The following is a 21,567-nucleotide window of genomic DNA, read 5'->3' on the forward strand; positions in this document are numbered from 1 at the left end:
CTTTCAGAAAACAGAGGAAACTGACTATGAATAGGCTTGTTCTTGACAACGGCATTCAGGTACCAGAATTTTTTATTATGATTATTATTAGTCTCAATACACTCCTTCTTTTTCTTTTTAATACGAGACGAACATTATTTTTTCCTTCAACAAATTAAAATGTAACCAAAACTTCTTGACCAAAGTATTTAAATCATATTCACAAATTGAAAGACACCCAGGAAGGACAAGTTATCCAAATAGCTGAAGTTAGCCAGAATTAAAAGCAAATACAATGACATTTAAAAAAATTATGTGAGCTATTCTCTCTGGGCTGCACTTCTGCTTTTGCCAAGAAAAGGAAGAAAGTGAAGAAGACCTATATATTATTCCATACTTTTCAGATATATTTATATACAGCTGCCTGAGCCAAAGTAAGTTCAAATTTCTCAGGTTTTCTTGGTTATTTCACTATGTCAGCAACTAATATTATATCTTCATTTTCAGATGTTAATGACTGAATTTTGCTCTCCATTATCTGAAAGGAAAAGAAATGCTTCAATTAGTTTTATGCATATGGTTAGGTTACCCTCTCCTTGCTTATGCACAATCCTGTAGGTATTTAAAATTTTGTTACGTATTTATAGAAATACTTCCTGACTTTGTTTCTTAGCTGAAAAGCTTTCCTTAACTGGACATAGCTTTGTAATGCTGACACATGATTTTTGATTGGCCTGAAATATATGAATGTAGATGAGTAGATAATGGCCTGAAATTTAGCTAATTGAAAAGACCATGGAAAACTACTGGACATAACTTGAGGAATTGCTGGACAAAAAAGGGCACAAGTGAGCTGCTGGTTGATACGCTGATCTCATCAAAAACTGTGTCTTACCATCACAGTCTGTTCTGTTAGCTCACAAAATCCTTTTTCAGTTGTGTTTTATAACATCTTTATTTCTGTCTATCCTGTGTGTGTAACTTGCTAGTGAACTTCACTGAAGATGGACTAGTGGGTGAGTAAGAGAAGAGCTGCACCTTCAAAGATGCAAGGAGAGAGCTGGAGACCTGGCAGGGGGGAACTCAGGATCCAGATACCAAGATAAAATGTGAGGAACTTGTGAATTTATGGTTATTGTGAAGGCAGAGAGTGAAGGTGTATGCAAGTCTCACTGGCAAACTTCAGCCCTGCTCAGCCAGAGAGGAGCAACAGGCTGTCTGCAGTCCTATTGATGTGACTGCTGGTGGTGTTGATGTGGTGCCAGCAAAGGCCCCCATGCTGGTCTGGGTGGCTTGGCTGCATTAGTGTCCTCAGTGTGTGTGTTTCTGCATATGTGTGCCTCGTGTTGGGAGAACACACAGCCCTTGCTGCTGTCTGAACCTACCAGTGGCAACATCAGCCCCTGTACCTCTTAAATGGCAGTAACCTCCCTGAGATTGGAAGAGCACTGCATTTGATTGCCCTTAACAAAGTTGCCTGCTGATTTTCTCTTGTAATTCCTCAAAATATGGCAAAGAGTTTTCTACGTGTTAAATTCCTTATAATTTAAGCAATACCTGCAATACAGTCTTGTATGTATTTCCCAAATGTAATATAAATCAGAAAGCGAAGATACCTCTGGATTTGTGTCAGGCAGTCCACAAAATGCATTTTTTGGCTCTGGGATTTGTAGAAATGCTGCTGTCCAACAGCCAGTCCTGGAGATCAAAAGGGATGGGATAGAAAAAACACAATGAAGTAACCATCAAATCATTGCATCCTTGAACTAGCTTTCATCTTCTTCTTCCTGGATGGAAGAGAAATGAAAAATATATATAATCTCAGCACAGAATGAACACAAATAAGGAAAACACCAGGATTTTGGATGGTAATGGTTTCATTTTGGTTAAAGATTCACTAGTAGTTATTTTATTCTTTGAAAGGGAACTAATTGTTCTGCTTTTTAAATGAAAAGTGGGTGTAAAATTTGAACAAGTTGGAGGAAGAGTATCTTCTCTGAATTACTATATATTTCTGTACAAAGTGCATGATGTAGAATATCCCTTCTCTTTCACTTACATGGTTTATTTCAAGAAGTTAGCTGCTGAGCTTATGTGCTTTCAGATGCATTCATTTTGCTAGGGTAATTCTAGTGAACGTTGCAAAACCTTTACCAGTAAGTGAAACCAGCCTGGATCTTTGCAATGAATTCAGCAGTTCAAGATATCAGAAAACCTTTTGTGTAGACAGTCTACATTGCAAATATTCAGAGCAGCTGTACTGTTAATATAATTAATTGTATGTAATTGCTCTCCTTGCCACATTACAGAAGAGATCCTGGAAAAAGTTGTATGGATCAGCTGGGGAGGGAACTCAGATATCACTATTATAGCACTTGCCTCTGGATCACCTATTTGGATTGATTTCTCCTACAGTGTAAATAAAAAAAGTTTTATCTGTCCTATAGAGACACCTCTACCTTATTTGTTTAAGAATTACAGTTGTTTCACATACCCATACAAAGCAAAATAAAATAAAATAAATAAATTAAGTTTACCTTTTGCAGAACAAAACTGCAATGATTACCACTACGAGGGTCACAACTGCTACCACAAGTAAAATCCATACTGAAGAAGAAATAATTTCTTCATTTCCTGAAAGAAAAATGGTCATGAGGTATTATTATTAATAAAGAGGAACAGATGCAGAGCTGTGTCACACAACTGTTGTGCTTATTGACTGGTGATTATCAGTCTGAAAGGTTGCTCTTGGTATAAAAATCACTTTCTTCATTTAGCACTTTAGCAGTAACATCTGCTGAGAAGGATTGACATTGAGCCTGGTTTCCTTCCCCTGCAGCAAGCAGGGATGCACTTAAACTGCAAATGTGCAACTTTTGGTATTGATTTCCAGTGTCAGACTCTTAAGGAATGATTCTCTTCCTCCACTTCTTCTCAGGAATGTGGAAGGAAACAAAATGTTTGCCAAGCCTTTACATACCCATGTGTCCACAGACAGACAGCAATGTGTAAGGTAGAGAGGACAGCTCTGGGGGAAACATAGCCCAAGGTGTGGATTTTCACTCTTACCAAACTCTAGAGGTGCACTCCACTCTCCCCAGGCTGCGTTCATGAGGCAGGCACTGCCAGCTGTTCTCATTTTCAAGAGGTATTTCTTTCTTGTATTGGATCTTTGAAATATGTGATTATTCCCCCCTTCCTAAAAAAGAAAGCAAAACTGAGTTGTTTTTCTTTGCTGCACGTCTGGGTGTTCATAACATGCTAGTGCCATTTACCAGTGAAACTTCTACCAGGCCAGAAGAGCATTGCTTTTTAAAGCAGACTGCTGTTGCAAAGCAATAAATAAGCAGATGCATGTTTATTATATAAATAATAGGTACATATCTGTTCATCTCCATTTAAAAAAATAACCTGTCTCTCGTTAAATGTTTAATGTTTAGAATATTTTAATCTTTTAAACTATATCCTGCAATTTCATACAATATAGTCTTATCTAATGATAATTTCCCTCGGCACATCAACAGAGGCAGAAAAAAATATCTTGAATTGTCTCATTTCAATGCTGCTATAATTGAGCAATTTGAAGAATAAACTGCATGCACCTAACCTTCCTCAGTCTTTGCATTATGGCTTTTCAGGGAAAGCATAACTTTCCAGCCAAACCTGCAAAACAAGTAGAGGACTTCAGTACTTAATGTTTCAACAATTTACTGCACCATGCTTGGTTGCTTTTGGATACTTTTTCAGGTGTGCTGGTTTGGTCTGGTGGGATTTTTGGTAGTGGGGGAAGGGCCCCAGGGGTGGCTGAGAAGCTGAGAAGTTTCCCCTGCTCCAAACCCAGCCAAGGAGCCATTTATGAGAAAACAGATGTGCCTCTGCCATTAAAATATGAAAGAACTGGGATAACACCTGAGCAGAGGAACAGTTAGGGAAGAAGATTAGAGACAGAGAGGTGAAAGGCAGTGCTGGGGTAAAGATCCTGAGTAGTTGGTGAGGAGGAAGGGGCAGAAGGTGCCCCAGCAGCAGTTTCCCTGCAGCCCATGGCGAGATGGCAGCTGTGCCCCTGCACTCATGGAGGAACGTGGTGGGACATTCCCTGAAGGCGCCAGGAGGGGGGAACTTGGCCCCTGGACTTGGATGTTGTGGCCAGAGGATTTGCTGCCAGTGGGCTCTGATTGCTCAGCTGTGGAAGCCCCCGGGCCAGGGGAGGTGGCTGTTCCCGAAGCCCCCGTGACTCTGTGGGAAGCCCAGGCTGGAGCAGCTCCGGGCCTGGTGGGAAGGGCTCAGGAAGGAGAGGTTGGTGGAGGCCTCTGTGCCATGGGAGGGACCCCGTGGGGAAGCAGGGCAGGACTGTCAGGAATCCTTCTTGCTGAGGAGGCAGGAGCAGCAGGAACCCCCAGCCTGTGAAGTGACTCTAAACCCCATCCCCTGTCCCCCTGTGCTGCTGGGGGGAAGGAGGGAGAGAAACCGGGAACCAAGGGATTGGGGCCCGGGAAGAAGGGAGGGGTGGGGTAACATCTGCAAGCCCTGCTCTGGGTGTGTCTGTGTCCTGGGGGGTGTGATTAGTGTGGAATTACAGTATTATTTTCCCCAAGCTGAGTCTGTTTTGCCCGGGCCCTTAATTGGTGAAGATCCCTCCTTGTCCTTTGTCTGGACCCAGGACCTTCTAGTTGGGCTTTGTCCTCCTCATCCCAGAGTGTGTGAGGGGGGAGTTGAGTGAGAGGCCATGGGGCTGGTTCTTTGTTGTCGTGTTGGGCCTAAACCAGGACATGTGGATAAAGCCTGGAAGTGCAAGCTGCACTGATGAGGAGGTGCAGCATACCTGGAGGACAGCCTCCAGCCCAAAGGATCCCAAAGCATCCCACAGGGCTTTTATGGTCTTAGTTTTTAATTTTAAATAAATACATTTTTAGGAGGTGTTTTCTCTGATGTCACGGATATTATAACTTCAAATTGTGAAATAAATTTTTGAGGAGGAAATTCAACAAAATAATGCAAAATGGAAGGTTTTTCACAATGCTAACAGAATAGTAATAAAGTTCTGTCCTTGAATGTATAATAAATGACATATATCTTGTTGATTTACCATTTGATACATTAATGAAATTTATAAATAAGGATCCTGTAAAGCACACATTGAACACATACTGATTAAAGGCACTTGCATGATGTTTGCTTTTCACATATCAACCAGGCTTACTTGTATAGAAGTATATTTGGTTCTTCCCTCAGGATTAGCCTGTACATTGAGAAAAAAAAGCAACAAAAAAAACCCAATTACTTTGTGTTTCAATAATAAGCCATTTTTATCTATTGTCCCTTTTTTTTATGTGCTACTCTTTCTTAGATACTTGACAGTTTTTCAGAAGAACTAGTAATTTATCCAACATTTAGTATCTAATATATAATTCATCCACAATGCCACGTTTACATAGTAAGCAATTCTATGGATAAGTATTTGTTTTCCTTACCACTAGAGTTGATAAATAGGTTATATTTCAGATTGGAAACACAAATGGAAACACAAGCAAAGTACACCTGAATGAAAACTGTAACACACATTCTTACACACTCCAGGAAGAAAAAAGATCAAAATCTGTGAGATAAAATTTTTAGTTAACATCTAGTGTTTATATTTTACAATAAATGTCATTATATTTAATTAGAAAGACTATCTAAATAGTTTCCTTTTCTCTCAGATTAAAATATTCAGTATTTACATGCATTCACACATATTTTAGGCTTCCCTACAACTACATTTTTGATACACAGAATAAAATTCACTCATCTCTTCTGAATAGACATAATGACTATGATGTAATGTAGTGGCCACATACAACTAATGACTGCAGATTCATCTCCATTAGCCTGCCAGTTACCTATTTTTCAAATTATTTTGAATTCTGTTACTCCATTTTTAAACAAATTATATTAATCCAAACCTATTGTATAAAATAACTGTGTGCATCCTCACATGGCACCTGAGCATGAGTTTGCAAGATATGCTGCTGTATAGGACAACTTCTAGAATTTATAAACTAGCACAGGGATTAGTTTAGGAAAAAGTGAAGGAGTATCCCCTGTTTTGGTCTGTCTTGTTAAAAATATTATGTAGGAAAGCAGGGAGGTCATGGCAGCCTTCAGAAAGTAGAGGTCCAGAACAGCTGGTCTTTTGCAAGTTTTGGAAGAAGAGATGTGTAAAAGGACACTGTGTTTAAAAAAAATGAAGGAGAAAATTTGTATGACAGTTAAAAGAGACTCCCTCCCACAGGGTTTAGTGGCACCATTCTGTTAATTTGACCTGATGGAGGTCTGCTGCTTGCCAGGGGCCAGTTTCCAGGATGCTGCAGAAGGACTGCCAGGCTTGTTTGGCCATTGAGCCCCCCTTCCTCCTTTTCTATGTGGGCATCAACAGTAGGGTCAGGGTGATTGCAGAACTCTAGGGGTATGGTCAAGGGCAGGAAGCCCAGATGGTGTCTCCTCAGTCCTTCCAGTGAGAGGGAAAGCTTTGAGCAGAACTGAATTAATCCAGCAGGTCAACACCTGTCTGAGCAGCTGATGTCACAGGCAGGGCTTTGGCCTCTATGATCTTGGGACCCTTTTTGAGAAACAGGGGGTACTGAGCAGGCATGGGATACATTTCACCAAGTGGGGTGAGAGCATCCTTGCAAACAGGCTTGCTAACCTGGTCCTTCTGCTCTGTGTAGAGGAGTGCCTTCAATACACAGGGGTCTGTCTTGGACAAATGATGAACCATTAGGAGAGCTTGTGAGTAGGCATCAGAGGACAGACCAATACAGTTGACAGTGCAGTAGGTGCTTGTTCCAGATCTTGTGATCAAGAAAGGGAAGCAGAAGAGACCTTCTTCAGGCAGCTTGGGAAAACCTCAAAGACACAGGCCTTGGTACTCAAGGGAAGTCGCCCTGGAGGGCAAAGTTCCTGGTTGATCTACAAAGACAACCTTCTCAGACCACAAGGAAGGTCGATTCTGGTGTGCAGAAAATTTGAGCAAATGTTCCAGGTGAGCATGGCAGGAAATGAAGCTTGAGTCTGAGCTCAGAGACAAAAGAGAAGTATGCAGAAAGCAGAAGAAGGAATTTGGGAGAAATACAGGGAGAAAATCTGCACATGCAGAAATGGAGTCAGGAAAGCAAAAGCTCAGCTGGAGTAGAGAGATTAGTGAGGGATGTGAACACAAGAAAGAATTCTATGAGTGCACTGGAAGCTCAAAAGAGGTTAAGGAGATTGCAGACCTGTTGGTCACTGAGTTGGGTGAACCTAGAGATAAGGGATATGGAAAAAGCTGAGGAATTTTGTAGCTTTTTAGCTCAGTTTTCACAGGTAGAGTTCACCTTCAGGTTTCCAAGATATCCCGATTTATAAAGCCTTAACTTAAAACATTGCTGAAGAAGAATCCAAGAGTCTCAGCAAATTCAGTTTATTGGTGTCAGACATGAAAAAATGTAATTGAAATTATGTTCCTCATGGTATTATCATTTGTGTGTTCCCAATGCAAATAGTTTCCTGGTTAGCTGTAACAATGTATGTTGGTCACAGTGTAGTATTAAAACAGTACAAGTTTATACCTGACAGTGGTAAAACAATAAATTTTGCAACACAGCAATTGTTGAATTTTGCCATAATTAAAAAGATGAACACTGCTAATGATTATTTTAAAAATGCTGGGCATTTCAGACTACATGTGAATTGAATACTCTATAAAACAAGTAATAGAAATCTAGAGGAAGCCTTCAATCAGCCACTAAGTGGCCAAATCTGATTGTAGTACAGAAAGGTTTTTCCTTTCTAGTCACTGTCTGCCACCCTGTGGAAATTTGGTGCAATTCTGACACAGTTACAGTAGTTCACTCTCGAGGCAGAACACTGCAATCTCACTCCTTCCCTCTTGCTGCAAATAAGATTTGTAAAGCCATGGCCTGAAGTTGACTTTCAGTAGCTTAAATGAGCCCCTCAGTAACCTGTGCTTATTCACACTGCCTTTCTGCTTTGTCTCACATATATTTTCCTTTTATTTAGCACTATACAGCTTCAGCTCTTGGAGCAAAGAATATGTTGCTTATATTTGATATCTGGATAAGCTATTTGCATTACGTATATTCATGAATTTCATTCACATCCATCAACTCCTACTTGTTAAGTGGATGCATGTTTCTTTGTCCAGTATTTACAGCTGAACTTTGCTCTTTCATAAAGATGCAGTCACCACTGGAAGGACTCTAAGTGAGGACAACTTCAACAGGTCTTAGTGAAAGAAGTGCCTTCTCTGCATTTTGTGGCAGCCACAGCTGTTATATGTTCAAATCTTGATTAACCATGTCCCACACAGTCATAGTCAACCAGTGTCTGCAGCAAAATCTCAGATGGGGGAACAGGGATAAACAAAAATTGGAACAGTATGGCATAGCAGAATGCCTGAAAAGCACAACCACAAAAGTATATAGTACTATGTCTATATAGTACTATGTCTGAGGAAGGCTACACCATACAAGAGACACTGAGTTTCTTTCTATCCATGTGTATTTCTAAATGCAAACATATGTATTAATGTTAAATGTAGTGAAGAAATCCCTCTTACCTTATACTTTATGTTGATTTCGTATTTAAAACACTTGTCTTTGTTAGAATGACTTATGGGGGGTCGTTGCCATTGAATTATGCAGTCGTTTTTAATTTCATCACAGTTGACAGTGATATTTGATGGAGGCATGAGCTTTTCTGAAATTATATAACCCCCCCCCAAATTTAAATTATTAAAATCACTTGATCTTTTTTTTCTTTGATGAAAGAGAGTTCAATTGCAAGTAACACTTCTATGAAGAAAGATACTAGTTTGTGTCTGTTTTTCTTAGGAATGCAGTTAGAAATAATTGAAAGACTCAAGTTCTGTAAGTCCTGTAGCTGGGATCAGAAAGAGCAGTGACTAAACCAGGGAACATGACTTAGAATTATCCAAATATGCATCCCCCTTCCATTTAATTTTCTAGGTTAATAAGGTAGAGTCCTGCCTTCTTTGTATAAGGTTGTTTTTTACTGCAGAAGAGCAAGCTGATGCCAACCCTAATATAATAAATCCAAAGGTGATTTCTTTCTTCAAGCCTCCTCACACAATACTTCTGTATCATGAAGGTGTCTCTAGCTTGATGCTGTGAACTTTGCGGTTCATTTCCCCCTTCCAAAAAAATTAGTCATAAAAATTTCAGCATTGCACTTCAGTTTTAAGAATCTGGCTAACTTCTTCACACATTTTCCCTAGACTAACAGATATGAGCAAAAATATGAGCACCTTTATATTTTGATCATTACCAAGACCTTGATGATTGTACCAGCAAAAGACAGCCACTCATGGCAGAAAAGGTGATAAAAGGCTGAGAGGGGAAACGTTAGTTTCAGCTAGACTGCTACTCTACAACAACATTTAGAGGCAGGCTTGGCCTATTTGTGATGGGCTATTTGGTAAGAGAACAGTCTTATTTCATCTGCTACGAGAGATATGACAGCTCAATTCTTTCTCCTTATAGAATTAAATGTTATTTGTCCATTTTTTGGAAGTAATACCAAAAACAGTGGGACTTTGTCAGACAGGTTGTGCCACAGGAAAAGTAAATTGCACAGGGCTGCTTCCAAGTAGATCATATGTGAAAAAGCTTATGAAAACCCTGGGTGTTTTGTACACATATTCATTTATTTAATCAAGAGTATGGCACTGATACACTGGCAAAGACAAGGAGAAATCAGTGCTCAGATAAACTTGTTCTGAAAAGAGTCCTCTGTTGAAAAGTCTGTGTTCATCATGGAAAGGGCAGCAGTGGGAAGAACAATCACTCTAAACCTGTGGATCTTGTTGTAGAAAGACCTAAAAACAGTAAGGGTAGATTGCTAAAGAATATGATGCTCTGGAGCTTTCTTGCTTAATTTCCCCTATTGGTCGTTTGATTAGTGAATAGATTTTCTTGAAGAGGCCACAGTGTCTTACTGTCAACTCAAGGTGACAGAGAGTGCTTGGTTCCTTCTCAGGAATAAATGCTCTACTACTCATGCAATAATGAAAATAAAGCTGAAAGAAATTATTGACTTACCAATTTCATACAGTTGAATGTACTCATCATAGAACTGGATCAGGGAGTCTTCGCTAGATCCATTCACCAGGAAGTAAGCTCTTTCAGTATCTATCTTCACATTTTGAAATCTACATCCTGTGTTTCTGCCAGTTTCGTCTTTCATGTAAAGCTCACACTCCACTGCATCACCATCGTGTCTGTATTTAGCAAGTATTTCAGTTAAACATGGGCAGTGTGATGTGTCAAATGAGCATACAGACTTCCCTAGACTCAAGCAGACTTGCTTACCTTGAGTTCTGCCAGTAGAGAAAGTATTGGGTGTCTTCTGGAGCATCCCTGCCTGCCTGCCAAGTGCAGTTCATGAGGGAAACATTATAAATCACACAGGAGAAATTTTCAATGGCCGACCCATTCATGCCTGCAAACACAGGAATATCCACAATGAGGAAAAATTGTGTGGCTGCTCCAGGCTGGAGGATCTTGGCACATGCTTAGATATTTTAGACATCTGCAACTCCATCTAGCTGTTGCTTAGGTTGGAAATTACTTGCTTCACTTTAGGTAGTAACATTGGAATATACTTGCTCTGACAGGTTGAGAGGAATTTTTCATCTACAAATCCTCCGAAGATATGATTATAGCTGCGTCTGATAGATTAAGTCTCAGGGGAGCCTACACTGCTTTGAATTATTCCTATTCAAAAGGAAACACTGGTATCACAATGCCACAAAAGGAAACATTAGTTGTTTATGCTCTGCAGTGATACCTTAGTCCACCTGGGATTAACATGAGGAAACTTCTGATTACAAATATATCAATTTACTCCTTAATCCCCACCCTCCAAAAAAACACAATAAGGAGTTTAAACATGCCTTTTAAAAGGAGGGATTACTTATCCATCCTTTTAAAAAGAATCAGCAAATCACTTTGAGCTTGATGAGGCAGGAAGTATTGCTGTTTTGTATATGACAGCTCCAGACTGATTAAATGAACAGATTTTTTACCTCATTCTCTTAACAGTCTCAATGTATATTACTCCTCTCACACAAAGAAAAGTAAATTCTGTCTGACTTTTTATTACGGTGGGTGAGATACTGCAAATTGTTGGGCATTGCACCATGAACAAAATTCAGTGACAAAATTCAAGGTGTCACACATTTTTCATGATTTTCCCAAGATGTCACCGATGTTCTTGATTTCAAAACTGCAGCTGCAAACCTATTTCACTTGGATTTTAATCACATTTTAAAGACATTCAAATGCAGTTAATAGAATATTAGCAACAACAATTTAAAGAGAATTGGCAATTAAAAAGATGGCATGAAGCAAGGTGACAACTAGTGCTAGGAAAATTCTGAACTGCTGAAATAGTTTTAGGAAACTTTTTTTTTCACAGAAACATCGTCACAAAGCTGTGAACAAGAGCCTCGTCATCCTACAGGAAATAGATGAATTAACAAGTGAAGGGTTTCAGTTTTTATTTTGCTCCCAAGTGATTGGAAGTAAACAAATCCTTTTCTGAAGTCTAGTGCATTACCTTGAGGAATATATCTGCATATGCTTGAGTATGTGCCATTCACGTTCACTGCTGTAACAGAAAAACTGACCCCATTGTGTAGAGCAGGTGCTATATTTCCAAACATGCACTTCATATTCTCTGCCTGAAAAATGTCATGCAGAAGGTTTAATTTTTAGTTTGTCATCTATTGGGTTACACAGTGCTGTTCCCTGCAGAAAGACCTTAAGCTTGTTCTTGATTTGTAACAGTGGGACCTCTGAATTAGTGAATTAGGTGCTGATGTCTTCCCAGGCTCAAGAACAACTCTCAGCATTTTTGCGTAATGAACCTTAACCAGTGCAAAGTTCAGTGCTTTCTGCAAGACAATCTCATTACAGTGTCAGGAATAGCAGTTCCTCTCTTCCTTCTACCCATAGTTCACCACAGTCCACCAAATCAGTTGAACTCCCTCAAAATAGAGCATATGTGCTTCCCTGAGAATCAACAGATGGCTGCACTTCACACTCCTTTGAAAGACAAAGGGAGATAATGCCTGGACAAGGACCTGGCTGGAGGTTCATCTCCACTAACATTAGCTTTCTAGAAACTAGCATCTAATTTGGGCAAGTCATCTAAGTGCCTTGTCAATGCAGTGGTGAAGGAAGACACAGTGGCATATCAGATGGGTGGGAGACACTGCCTTCAGGCAGACCTTGTACCTCTCTATTAACTCCTCTCAGAGCTTAGGGGACTAGTGATTTCCATGCTTAGCTGAAATGAGAGTGACATGAATCTACTCAGATCTGTGATTACTGATACAGATGATATAACTGAATGGGGTATCAGAGGAGTTTGCAGATTTCAGAATTTTCTAGAAACTGCCTATAGAAACATTGTTTACCATAGCTGTACGATGCATCTTGCTTGACACAGTATTGTAATGTAAAATGCTCCCTCTCTATTAATGCATTTTGGAAATTGCCTACCCAATCAGATGCACAAGAAATATTGGCCAAATTGATGGAGACAGCTTTGGACTCTAGAGGAAGAAAACTCAGCTAAGGCAGGAATAATACATATACAGGGAAAAGAGTAATCTCTAGAAGGCAGCTTCATGACTTGCTTTGAATTAGTTGTGCGACTTGTAGAGGACAGCGAAAGACAAATCTGTTTTGCTTGACAAACATAGCAGTTGCAAAATAGGAAGTGTTTAGCTTGCTGACTTCTCTTCATAAGAACTGAAGGCAGACTAACCCGAAGAAGAAGTGTTCATAGTCATGACACTTCTCAAGCAATACATGTATACAAAATCTGAGTTCTAGATCTTACATCTGTTATCAAAAATTTGGGTCCAAATTGAAGCTGAAGTTTGCATCTGATCTGGAGCTAAATTTGGCAAGGAATGTGTACAATAATAATACAGGCTATCATGTGTAAGTTGGTCAGTAAACAAAGTGTAGTGCCTTTAATAAATAAGACAGGAGAACTAGTGACAACTGAGATGGAGAAGGCTTAGGTACTCAGCAAATATTTGCCTCAACATTTACTGGCTATCACCCTTCCCATATCTCTCAAATCCCTGAATCTCAAGGCAGGGATTGGAGGAATGGAATCCCTCCCATCATAAAAGAAGATTAGGTTTGAGACCACTTGAAGAACCTGAGCATATGTAGGTCCATGGGTCCCAATGAGTTGCATACTAAGGTCCTGAGGGAACTGACTAATGTAGTTGCCAAGCCAGCCTCCATCATATTTAAAAGTCATGGCTCTTTGATTGATTCCTTTGATAATGGAATGACTGCAACAGTTGATAAGGGAAGAACAATAGATATCTACCTGGCTATCTGTAAGATCTTTGGCATGGTGTCACACAACATTCTTGCTTCTAAAATAGAGAGGTAGGAGTTTGACAGATAGACTGTTAGATGACAAGAAATTTTCTGGATGAGCACAACCAGAGACTTAACTTAGTCAATGGCTCAATGTTCAAATGGAACCAGTAACAAGTCAAGTCCTTCAAGGGCCCGTGCTGGAACAAGTACAATTGAAAGTCTTCATTAATGACATAGAGAGTGGGATTGAGCACACACTGAAGAAGCCTGTGGATGACAGCAAGCTGAATGAGGATCTTGACAAGCTTGAGGGGTGGGCCCATGTGAACTTCATGAAGTTCAACAAGGCCAAGTACAAGGTCCTACAGCTGGATCAGGGCAACCCCAACATAAGTAAAGACTGGGGATGAATGGATTTGAAGCAGCCCTGTGGAGAAAGACTTAAGAGTACTGGTGGACATGAGCAATGTACACTCACAACCCAGAAAGCCAATCACATCTTGGGCTCAATAGAAAGAACAGTGGTCAGCAAGTCGAGGGAGGTGATTCTCTCCCTCTACTGTGCTCTGCTGAGACCCTACCTGAAGTACTGCATCCAGCTCTGGGTTCTGCAGAACAAGAAATACATGGATCCATTGGAGCAGGTCTGGAGGAAGGTCACAAGAGTGATCAGAGAGCTGGAACATTTCTCCTCTGAAGAAAGGCTGAGAGAGTTGGAGTGTTCAGTTTAGAGAAAGACAATCTCTGAGGAGACTTTTCTGGCCTTTCAATATATAAAGGGAGCTTGAAAAAAGGACATAGAGACTTTACCAAGGCCTATAGTGACAAAGCAAGGGGCAATGTTTTTAAATGGAAAGAGGGTGGATTTAGATTGGAAGTAAGGAAGACATTTTTTATGATGAGGGTGATAGAATAGGTTGTCTAATGAAGCTGTGGATGCCCTTTCCCTGGAAGTGTTCAAGGTCAGGTTGGATGGGTCTTTGAGCATAGTGATCCAGTGGGAGGTGTCCCTTGTCATGGCAAGGGGCTTGAACTAGATGGTCTTTAAAAGTTCCCTTCCAATCCAAACCCTTCTTTGTATGAACCTACTTGGTTCTCAGGAGCTACTCCAGAAATACTGTGTCTTCATAGTTTCTTTGTCACACCAATCAGCCCTGAGCAGGCACATCACTGCGTGTCTCTGTCCCTGAATGCTTATGTCTTATTTTTAGGTAAGTCAGTAAGGATTCATGTATCTAACTAATTCAGTCTCTACATCTCATCTGCACAGCATGGAATGTCTCTTGCCAAAGTTCCTCTGAAACCAGGAAAAGAGACAATCTTACACTTCAGTCCCAACAAGGTCCTAATTCCACGAGAGTCCCCTGAAGGTAAGAACTTCACAAGAGTGGCCAGACAGGACATACACATCTCAGGACCAACACAGGTCTAGAAAGGACTGCTAAAACACTCTCTGTTTCCTATCAAGGATACTTTTTTCCCTGACTTAAGGATATGAAGAAATAGGAGGAAGTGTAATAATTAATCTCCGTTAAACTTTACATAGCAAATTTACCATTATAGTCTCAGTAAAATCTTCTGTGGTCACTGAACACCAGTTCTCAGTGAAGTTCATGCTGCTTATCCAACTCAGTTCCATTTTCCACTGATTCAGCTTTAAATTTGTAATAGGTGAGTCTGGCATCTCTGCTGGAAGTGTCACATAAGAGGATCAGTAAGGTGCAGGACTGATTCCCAGAGTTTTGGGTACAGGGGTTGCTACTGAGCGTATCTAAGACAGAAGGAAACTTAAGCACAACTACCCATAATGAGGAAAGCACATTGCACTCCACTTCAGAAGATTGCCCCATAAAAGTGTTGTACTCACAGTCTGAGCAGTGCCAGCCAACACACAAGTGGGAGATCAACAGCATCCACTGGGTCATGAAGATGAGCTCAAGAGGAGAAACCATCTCTTCCTCCTTGGAGATAGAGATCAATGACACTTGCTCAAGGTGAAAGATGCCAGTGTGAACCACTCTCTTCTAGTTTAGCCTGACCTGCTCATGTGCCTGCTTCTGCACCATCTGATTATCTGTCAGTTCTAGTGGGATGAAAGATCAGATAGACTTCTTAAGCAGCCAGAGAAACGTTGAAATAAACAGTAGCAACATTAAAGCAGCTGCCTTTTCTGTAACAAAACAATTTGTGTGATGATTTGTAAAGCTCAGCTGATCTCAGAAGCACTGTACAAGTGTTACATACATTCATTTGGTGACTGCTGTGTTAAGATCCAAAGATTATTTATCTATCTGCTATATACAAAGGTTAGGGTTAATAGATACCAAGCAGGTGGTTAAACAGCTTCCAACAGAAAATATCAAAATGGGTCCCAGCAGTATCGATTAGCTAAAGTTGCCCAATGGTGATTATGTAAATTGGGGAGGGCATTAGTCCATCTACGTTTGAAGATGTTTTTGAGTATAAGCTTAAAAGTGGATCTAAGAGCTGTGCCTAACTGCTACTAATTCGGTATCAAATCCAGCAGGAAAACCAAAACTGTGGTGAGAGCCTTTCTTAGCAGGCAGGTACTTCATTCTGAAAAAAAAAATCATTCAACTCAGCTCCATGTACTCCGCTGACAGCTTGTTAGATTTTTCCTGGGACATCACCCTTCCAGCTCTGGACTTCTCAGAGCCTCAGTGAATACCTCAGCAAGCAAACAGGAAGACAAAGATGGACCTACCTTCTACTTCTAAACGTCTTTCCCTCATTTATATTTCTGTCAGTCTTCAGTCTCAGAGAAGATGGAAAGGCTTGTGTTTTAAATGGTCATGTAGCTATAAATAGGGCTTGCTCCCTTGTCCTTGCTGCTTATGTTTTAGGGAACTGTTGTACCATCGGAAGTGTTGCAAGATATAATGCTCATCACTTCCCTCCTGATTCTTACTAAATTCATGTAATTGCACAATTCATCTAAGTGACAAGCAATTAACTGGTTAAATTTTCCTTTTTCTTGTGCAGAGTCCACTGGTGCTTGGGAATCCAGCAAGTGCATACAATTCTTTTATTTTACAGGTATTCTCTCTAGCTCCAAGGAATACTGTGTAGTACAAAGCACCTCTCAATATAAGCCTTTTTCAGGGGTTAGGAGCAGTGGGGGTTCTCCATGGTGGGGCAGGGCAGCCAGGGCCCATCCCACCACCAGCCAGGAGCAGGGTAGCTGAGGGCTTCCAGGGCAGCTCTAGCCCTGGGCATTGGGCACCTCCTTAGGGACCAAGGCCAGGCCAGGACAGAGGTACCTGAAGAGGATATAAGAGGGTATAAGGTACCTCTTATACCCTAAAACATTTTGCTTTACAGAAGACAATGTAATTTACTTAATATGGAGATCTATAATTCATGTAAAGTAATTTCATTTCTTCAAATGTTTAAATTTAAAACAGTAGAAAACGTGTGGTGGGTTGACCCTGGCTGTACACAAGGTGCCCACCAAAGCTGCTCTATTTCTCTGTCTCCTCAGATGAACAGGGGAGAGAAAATATAGTGGAAGGCTGGTGGCCCTAGATGAGGACAGGGAGATCACTCAGCAGTTACAGTCATGGACAAAGAGACTTGAGTTGGGGAAGTTAGTATGATTTACCACCAATCAAATCTGAGTAGGATAATGAGAAATAAACTCAACTCTTAAAAACACCTCCCTTCTTTCTGGGTTCAACTGCACTCACTGTTTTCTCCATCCCCTCTCCCCAAGCAGTGCAGAGGAAGGGGGCTGGGGATTGTGGTCATCACATGTGGTTATCTCTGCTGCTCCTTCCTCCTCAGGCAGAGGACTTTTCACACTCTTCCTCTGCTCCAATGTGGGGTCCCTCCCATGGGAGACAGTCCTCTATTAACTTCTTCAATGTGAATCCTTCCCAGAGGCTGAACTTCTTAATGGACTTCAGTGTGGGTCTGTTCCACGGGATGCAGTCCTTCAGAGACAGCATGGGTCTACCACAGGGTCACAAGTCCTGTCAGCAACACAGCTCCAGCATGGGCTCCTCTCTTCATTGGTCCACAGGTCCTGCTAGGAACCTGCTTCAGTGTGGGCTTCACATGGGGTCATAGCCTCCTTTGGGCATCCACCTGCTCCAGTGCAGGGCTCTCTATTGGCTGCAGGTGGATACCTGCTCCACCATGGACCTCCATGGGCTCCTGGGGGACAGGCTGCCTCACTGTGACCTTCACCATGGCCTGCAAGGGAATCTTTGCTCTTGCACCTGGAGCACCTCCTCCCCCTCCCTTTTCACTGACCTTGATGTCTGCAGGGTTGTTTCTCTCACATCTTTTCCTTTGGCTCCAGTTGTGCAGTTTTCTTTTTCCTCTTCTTATTGAGCAGGGCCTGAACTGAAAAGCAATGCATTAAGTGACACCCTATGGATGTGTTAATGCATTTGATCATGTCTGTCACTTGCTTGATATTGACTGAAGAGACAAACAAACCACTTTGAGCATCCTGAACTTAAAAAAAACCTCCAGTCATCCCTAGAAACAGTAATAATGAGAGAATCAACAGAGACTTGCATAGTCTTTTGTGGTTTCAGAGGGAAAGGTCTAAAATAATAGTGGCTTTATAAGGACCAATTCATGGGAGTTCACTTTTGTTGTATGTTAGCAGAGAATAAAAATGTGACAAAGTTTTTCTGAAGTATAATTAAGAAGCAAACATTGGGATTGAGGAGCAAATATGAATAGATGTATGTTTTACCAGAAAGTAGATTTAGTCATAGAAGCAGTTCTTTTTGATAATAATCACTATCACTATCCCTATCACATGAAAGGTGTCAACAGACAAACTGAAAGTTTACATTTCAGGCATTCAGAGGAAATAGTCCATTGTTAGAAGTTTCACTCCACTTTCAGATTAAAGGAACTCTCTATTTATCCATGTAGGTGTTTTTTTAACGCTTACTGGTGGAAGCAAAGATGGAAGAAAGGACTTCTGATCACAAAGAATGAAAAAAAACACCTTAATTTTGTTGCATCTTTGGAAGGAAAGCACAAGATTTTGTGGTAGTAACAGACGACCACAAATGTAGCATTACTACTTTCATGGAGAAGTGAGAGGTGAAGGGGGAAGTGCCTACAGTAATAAAAACAGAGCCATAAGAAATGTCACAGAGAATCAAATGGGGATCTGGAAAATGAAGGAAGACAGAGTTTCAGTGCATCTTCCTTTCTCCTGTCCCCCAGTTTTTCACCTCCCTTGGTGGCTCATGTCCAGCTTTTGATCCACTAGTACCCCCAGGTCCTTTTCCACAGGGCTGCTCTCACGTGTTCCCTCCCCCAGCCTGTATTCATATCTTGGGTTACCTGGGCCCAGGTGCAGGACCCTGCACTTGGCCTTGTTGAACCTCATGAGGTTCACCTGGGCCCACTTCTCTAGCTTGTCCAGGTCCCTCTGGATGGCATCCTGTCCCTCTGGCATATCGACTGCACCACCCAGCTTGGTGTCATCAGCAAACTTGCTGAGGGTGCTCTCAGTGCCACCGTCAATGTCGTTAATGAAGATACTGAACAACACTGGGCCCAGCACTGACCCCTGAGGGACACCCCTTGACACTGTTTTCCATCTGGACTTAGAGCCATTGACCACCACCTTCTGGATACGACCATCCAGCCAGTTCCTTATTCACTGAGCAGTCCACCCATCAAACCCATATCTCGCCAATTTAGCGAGAAGGATGCCACCCCTATGCTGGGTTTTCTTTCCCCAGGTGAACTCTCAATTGCATGACTACTTGTGCACCCCTGGCAAAGCCCCATGCTCCTGCCTGTACAGCAGGCAGTAGATGAGCAGGGTGTTCTCTGGTGCTCTCTCAGATGATGCACTGCTATAACACCATGAGGAAGTCTGGGTCTTGAGGTTTGGTGTAATTTTATTTTAAAATTGGAATATATTACAGCACAACAATCCAAACAGCCCACAAGGACAGTGGTGTTACTGCAGAGGAATTGTCCTACCTAGAGGGTTTCTTTGCTTGCCTATATTAGGGCAAGACTTCACCTGGGGCTTTCAAAAAATGCAAACAAATTAAAAAAACCTGAAAATAGCCAAGCTAAGCAGATGCTATTGATTGATGGTTCTACCAAGATCTGTTATCTTTTAGAAAGTCATAAAGACTGTGTCAAGTAACCTGGCTATGATCCCGGAGCTGGAAGAGAAATGAAAAGAACTGAAAGAAGAAGAGAGAGAGAAGACAGAGATTGTGTGAGACACTAGGGTTGTTTACAGAGTTTTGGCTCTACAGGAAGTAGAGTCACTACAGGAACGGGACTAAACCAAATATTTATTTAAGTCCCAAAAGCTTGGAGAATAGTTTATTGCTCTACTCTACTCTACTCTACTCTACTCTACTGTACTCTACTCTACTCTATACTCTGCTGTACTCTCCTCTGCTCTTCTATTAATGTCCTCTGCTGCATGAGCCCCGTGTTGCTCAGTTGCTCAGTGCTCAAATGTTGCTCAGTGGAGCTCAGTTTGCAGTATAGGATGGCTCAAGGCCATCAGTACCAACTGTCTAACAGTACTCATTTTGTATGAGCAAATGATAATTTTTAAGAGGTTTGATCTTGACTGGTTTTCAGTGAATTTTCATACAGAAGACAAATTTTTACTCCTGATCTAATCTCACCATGACTATACCTTTTCCAAGGCTTTGGACCAGTGCAGATCCTGAACCCCTTAAGTGTGATTGTTCTTTTTTTTTTTTTGCATGATATTAAAAAATAGCATAAGAACTTCTGAAGCACAGTTTTGCTGAAACATCACAAGAATAATCACCATAATAAAATACAAGAAGTTTTAAAATACAGGCTTTGGAGGAATTTTCTCTCCAGGCAATGTTATTATCTCTGCTTGCAAGAAGGAGACAATATGAAAAACCTGTAAATTGCTGCCAACAAGGTATATATGTTTGAAAAAATTCAAGTTGCTTGTTTCACTTGCATGCCATTATGCCACTTCTTCAATGACTATTATTACTTCTTCATCTTCGTGCTTTGTTAATTGATTATTATATTTTGCCTATTAAAAGAAGAGTAAAACATTTCATTAGTGTTTCATGCATGACAATAGCCACATGTTTACAATTTATGAATCTCCTGTTATTCAGAAAATTGCTATTTATTATATAGAAGCTGTAGTAGGACTCTGTAAATGAGAAGACTGAATTTGACATATCTAAGTCTTCTCTCCATGATAAGCTCTCAAAAGAACAACAACAGACTTTTCAACTCAAAAGCCAGAAATCTAATCTTTTTTTTTTCACATGGAAAAGTTAACATGACAAAGGAATAGGAAGCAAAATTATCTATAAAGGCTCACCAGAGATCCACTGTGTCCTTGTGGGCACATTCTTACTTCCTAACGTGGCTGTAGCCACCTTAAAGACTTGGTAAATTACAGCAAATTTTGCAACATGTTTTCTGCATGGGCAGTTGCCCCCTGTTACTTGCAATGTCTATCTTTTCCTTCTTCTCATGAGCTCTCAGCTCTCCACATAAGTTAGAAACTCTCAGCACTGCTATACATTCTAGCTTACCATACCTTAGAAACTTTTCCTCCTTCAGCATCACTGCAAAATACTAACGTGGGTCTCAACATCTGCCATGGCACAACTATTTTTGGCAAGCAGTAGATTTCATTGTACCTTCTCTCCCCATCACTGACTAACAGTATGATTCTGCATTATTATGGTGCTGAGAATCTAAAGCTCAACAGTATTCTAGGATAGCATATGGCTTTTAGGGAGAGCAGGGTGAAATGATGTATTTTCTCCAAGGCTCTGGGTAGACTGATGACAATTGTTTCAGAATGGAAATGAAAAAACAGAATAATTACTTGCATATGGACCTGTTCTTTCAATACCCCAAGAATATGAACAAAAAAAATCTATACCTGGAAACCTGTTGAAGAGAGCTCATGGAACAGGTCTCTTGGCTGTGGTACTGCAGCTGATGTCTTTTTCAAATAAACCTTTCTAAGGTGAAAAAAAGAGGTGATGAAGAAAAGACTTACTATGCAAACATATGAACACCTACTGTATGATAATGCTTCCAAGGTATTATTTTATTTCTATTAAGAAAGTAGCAAAAAAAGTAACTGAAAATTACATAGGCTGAATACAGTGGTATCATTTAATTGTTACAATTTGGT

General features: G+C 40.7%; 1 protein-coding gene across 1 annotated transcript; it reads right to left on the reverse strand.

The window, feature by feature from the left end:
- Positions 1–442: 442 nt before the first annotated feature.
- LOC104391845 (granulocyte-macrophage colony-stimulating factor receptor subunit alpha-like) lies at positions 443–15,340 on the reverse strand. The gene is made up of 10 exons (XM_010001191.1): positions 15,256–15,340; positions 14,944–15,077; positions 11,596–11,719; positions 10,347–10,476; positions 10,077–10,255; positions 8,576–8,715; positions 3,049–3,178; positions 2,517–2,613; positions 1,596–1,677; positions 443–517 (listed from the first exon to the last, which is right to left on the reverse strand). The coding sequence occupies exons 1-10, from the start codon at positions 15,338–15,340 to the stop codon at positions 443–445; spliced, it is 1,176 nt and encodes a 391-aa protein (XP_009999493.1).
- Positions 15,341–21,567: the final 6,227 nt, after the last annotated feature.

This window comes from Chaetura pelagica, unplaced genomic scaffold (assembly GCF_000747805.2).
Source record: "Chaetura pelagica isolate M959 unplaced genomic scaffold, ChaPel_1.0 scaffold266, whole genome shotgun sequence".
NCBI classification, from domain to species: Eukaryota; Metazoa; Chordata; class Aves; order Apodiformes; family Apodidae; genus Chaetura; species Chaetura pelagica.

Bases quoted from the DNA above. Each gene is read 5' to 3' on its own strand.
- LOC104391845 (XM_010001191.1), bottom strand. From the start codon at position 15,340: ATGGTTTCTCCTCTTGAGCTCATCTTCATGACCCAGTGGATGCTGTTG. The intron at 8,716-10,076 runs GTAAGTCAATAA...ATATAATTTCAG, and splicing joins CATTCAACTGTATGAAATTG to AAAAGCTCATGCCTCCATCA. The intron at 518-1,595 runs GTATCTTCGCTT...TTTTCCTTTCAG, and splicing joins TGCCTGACACAAATCCAGAG to ATAATGGAGAGCAAAATTCA.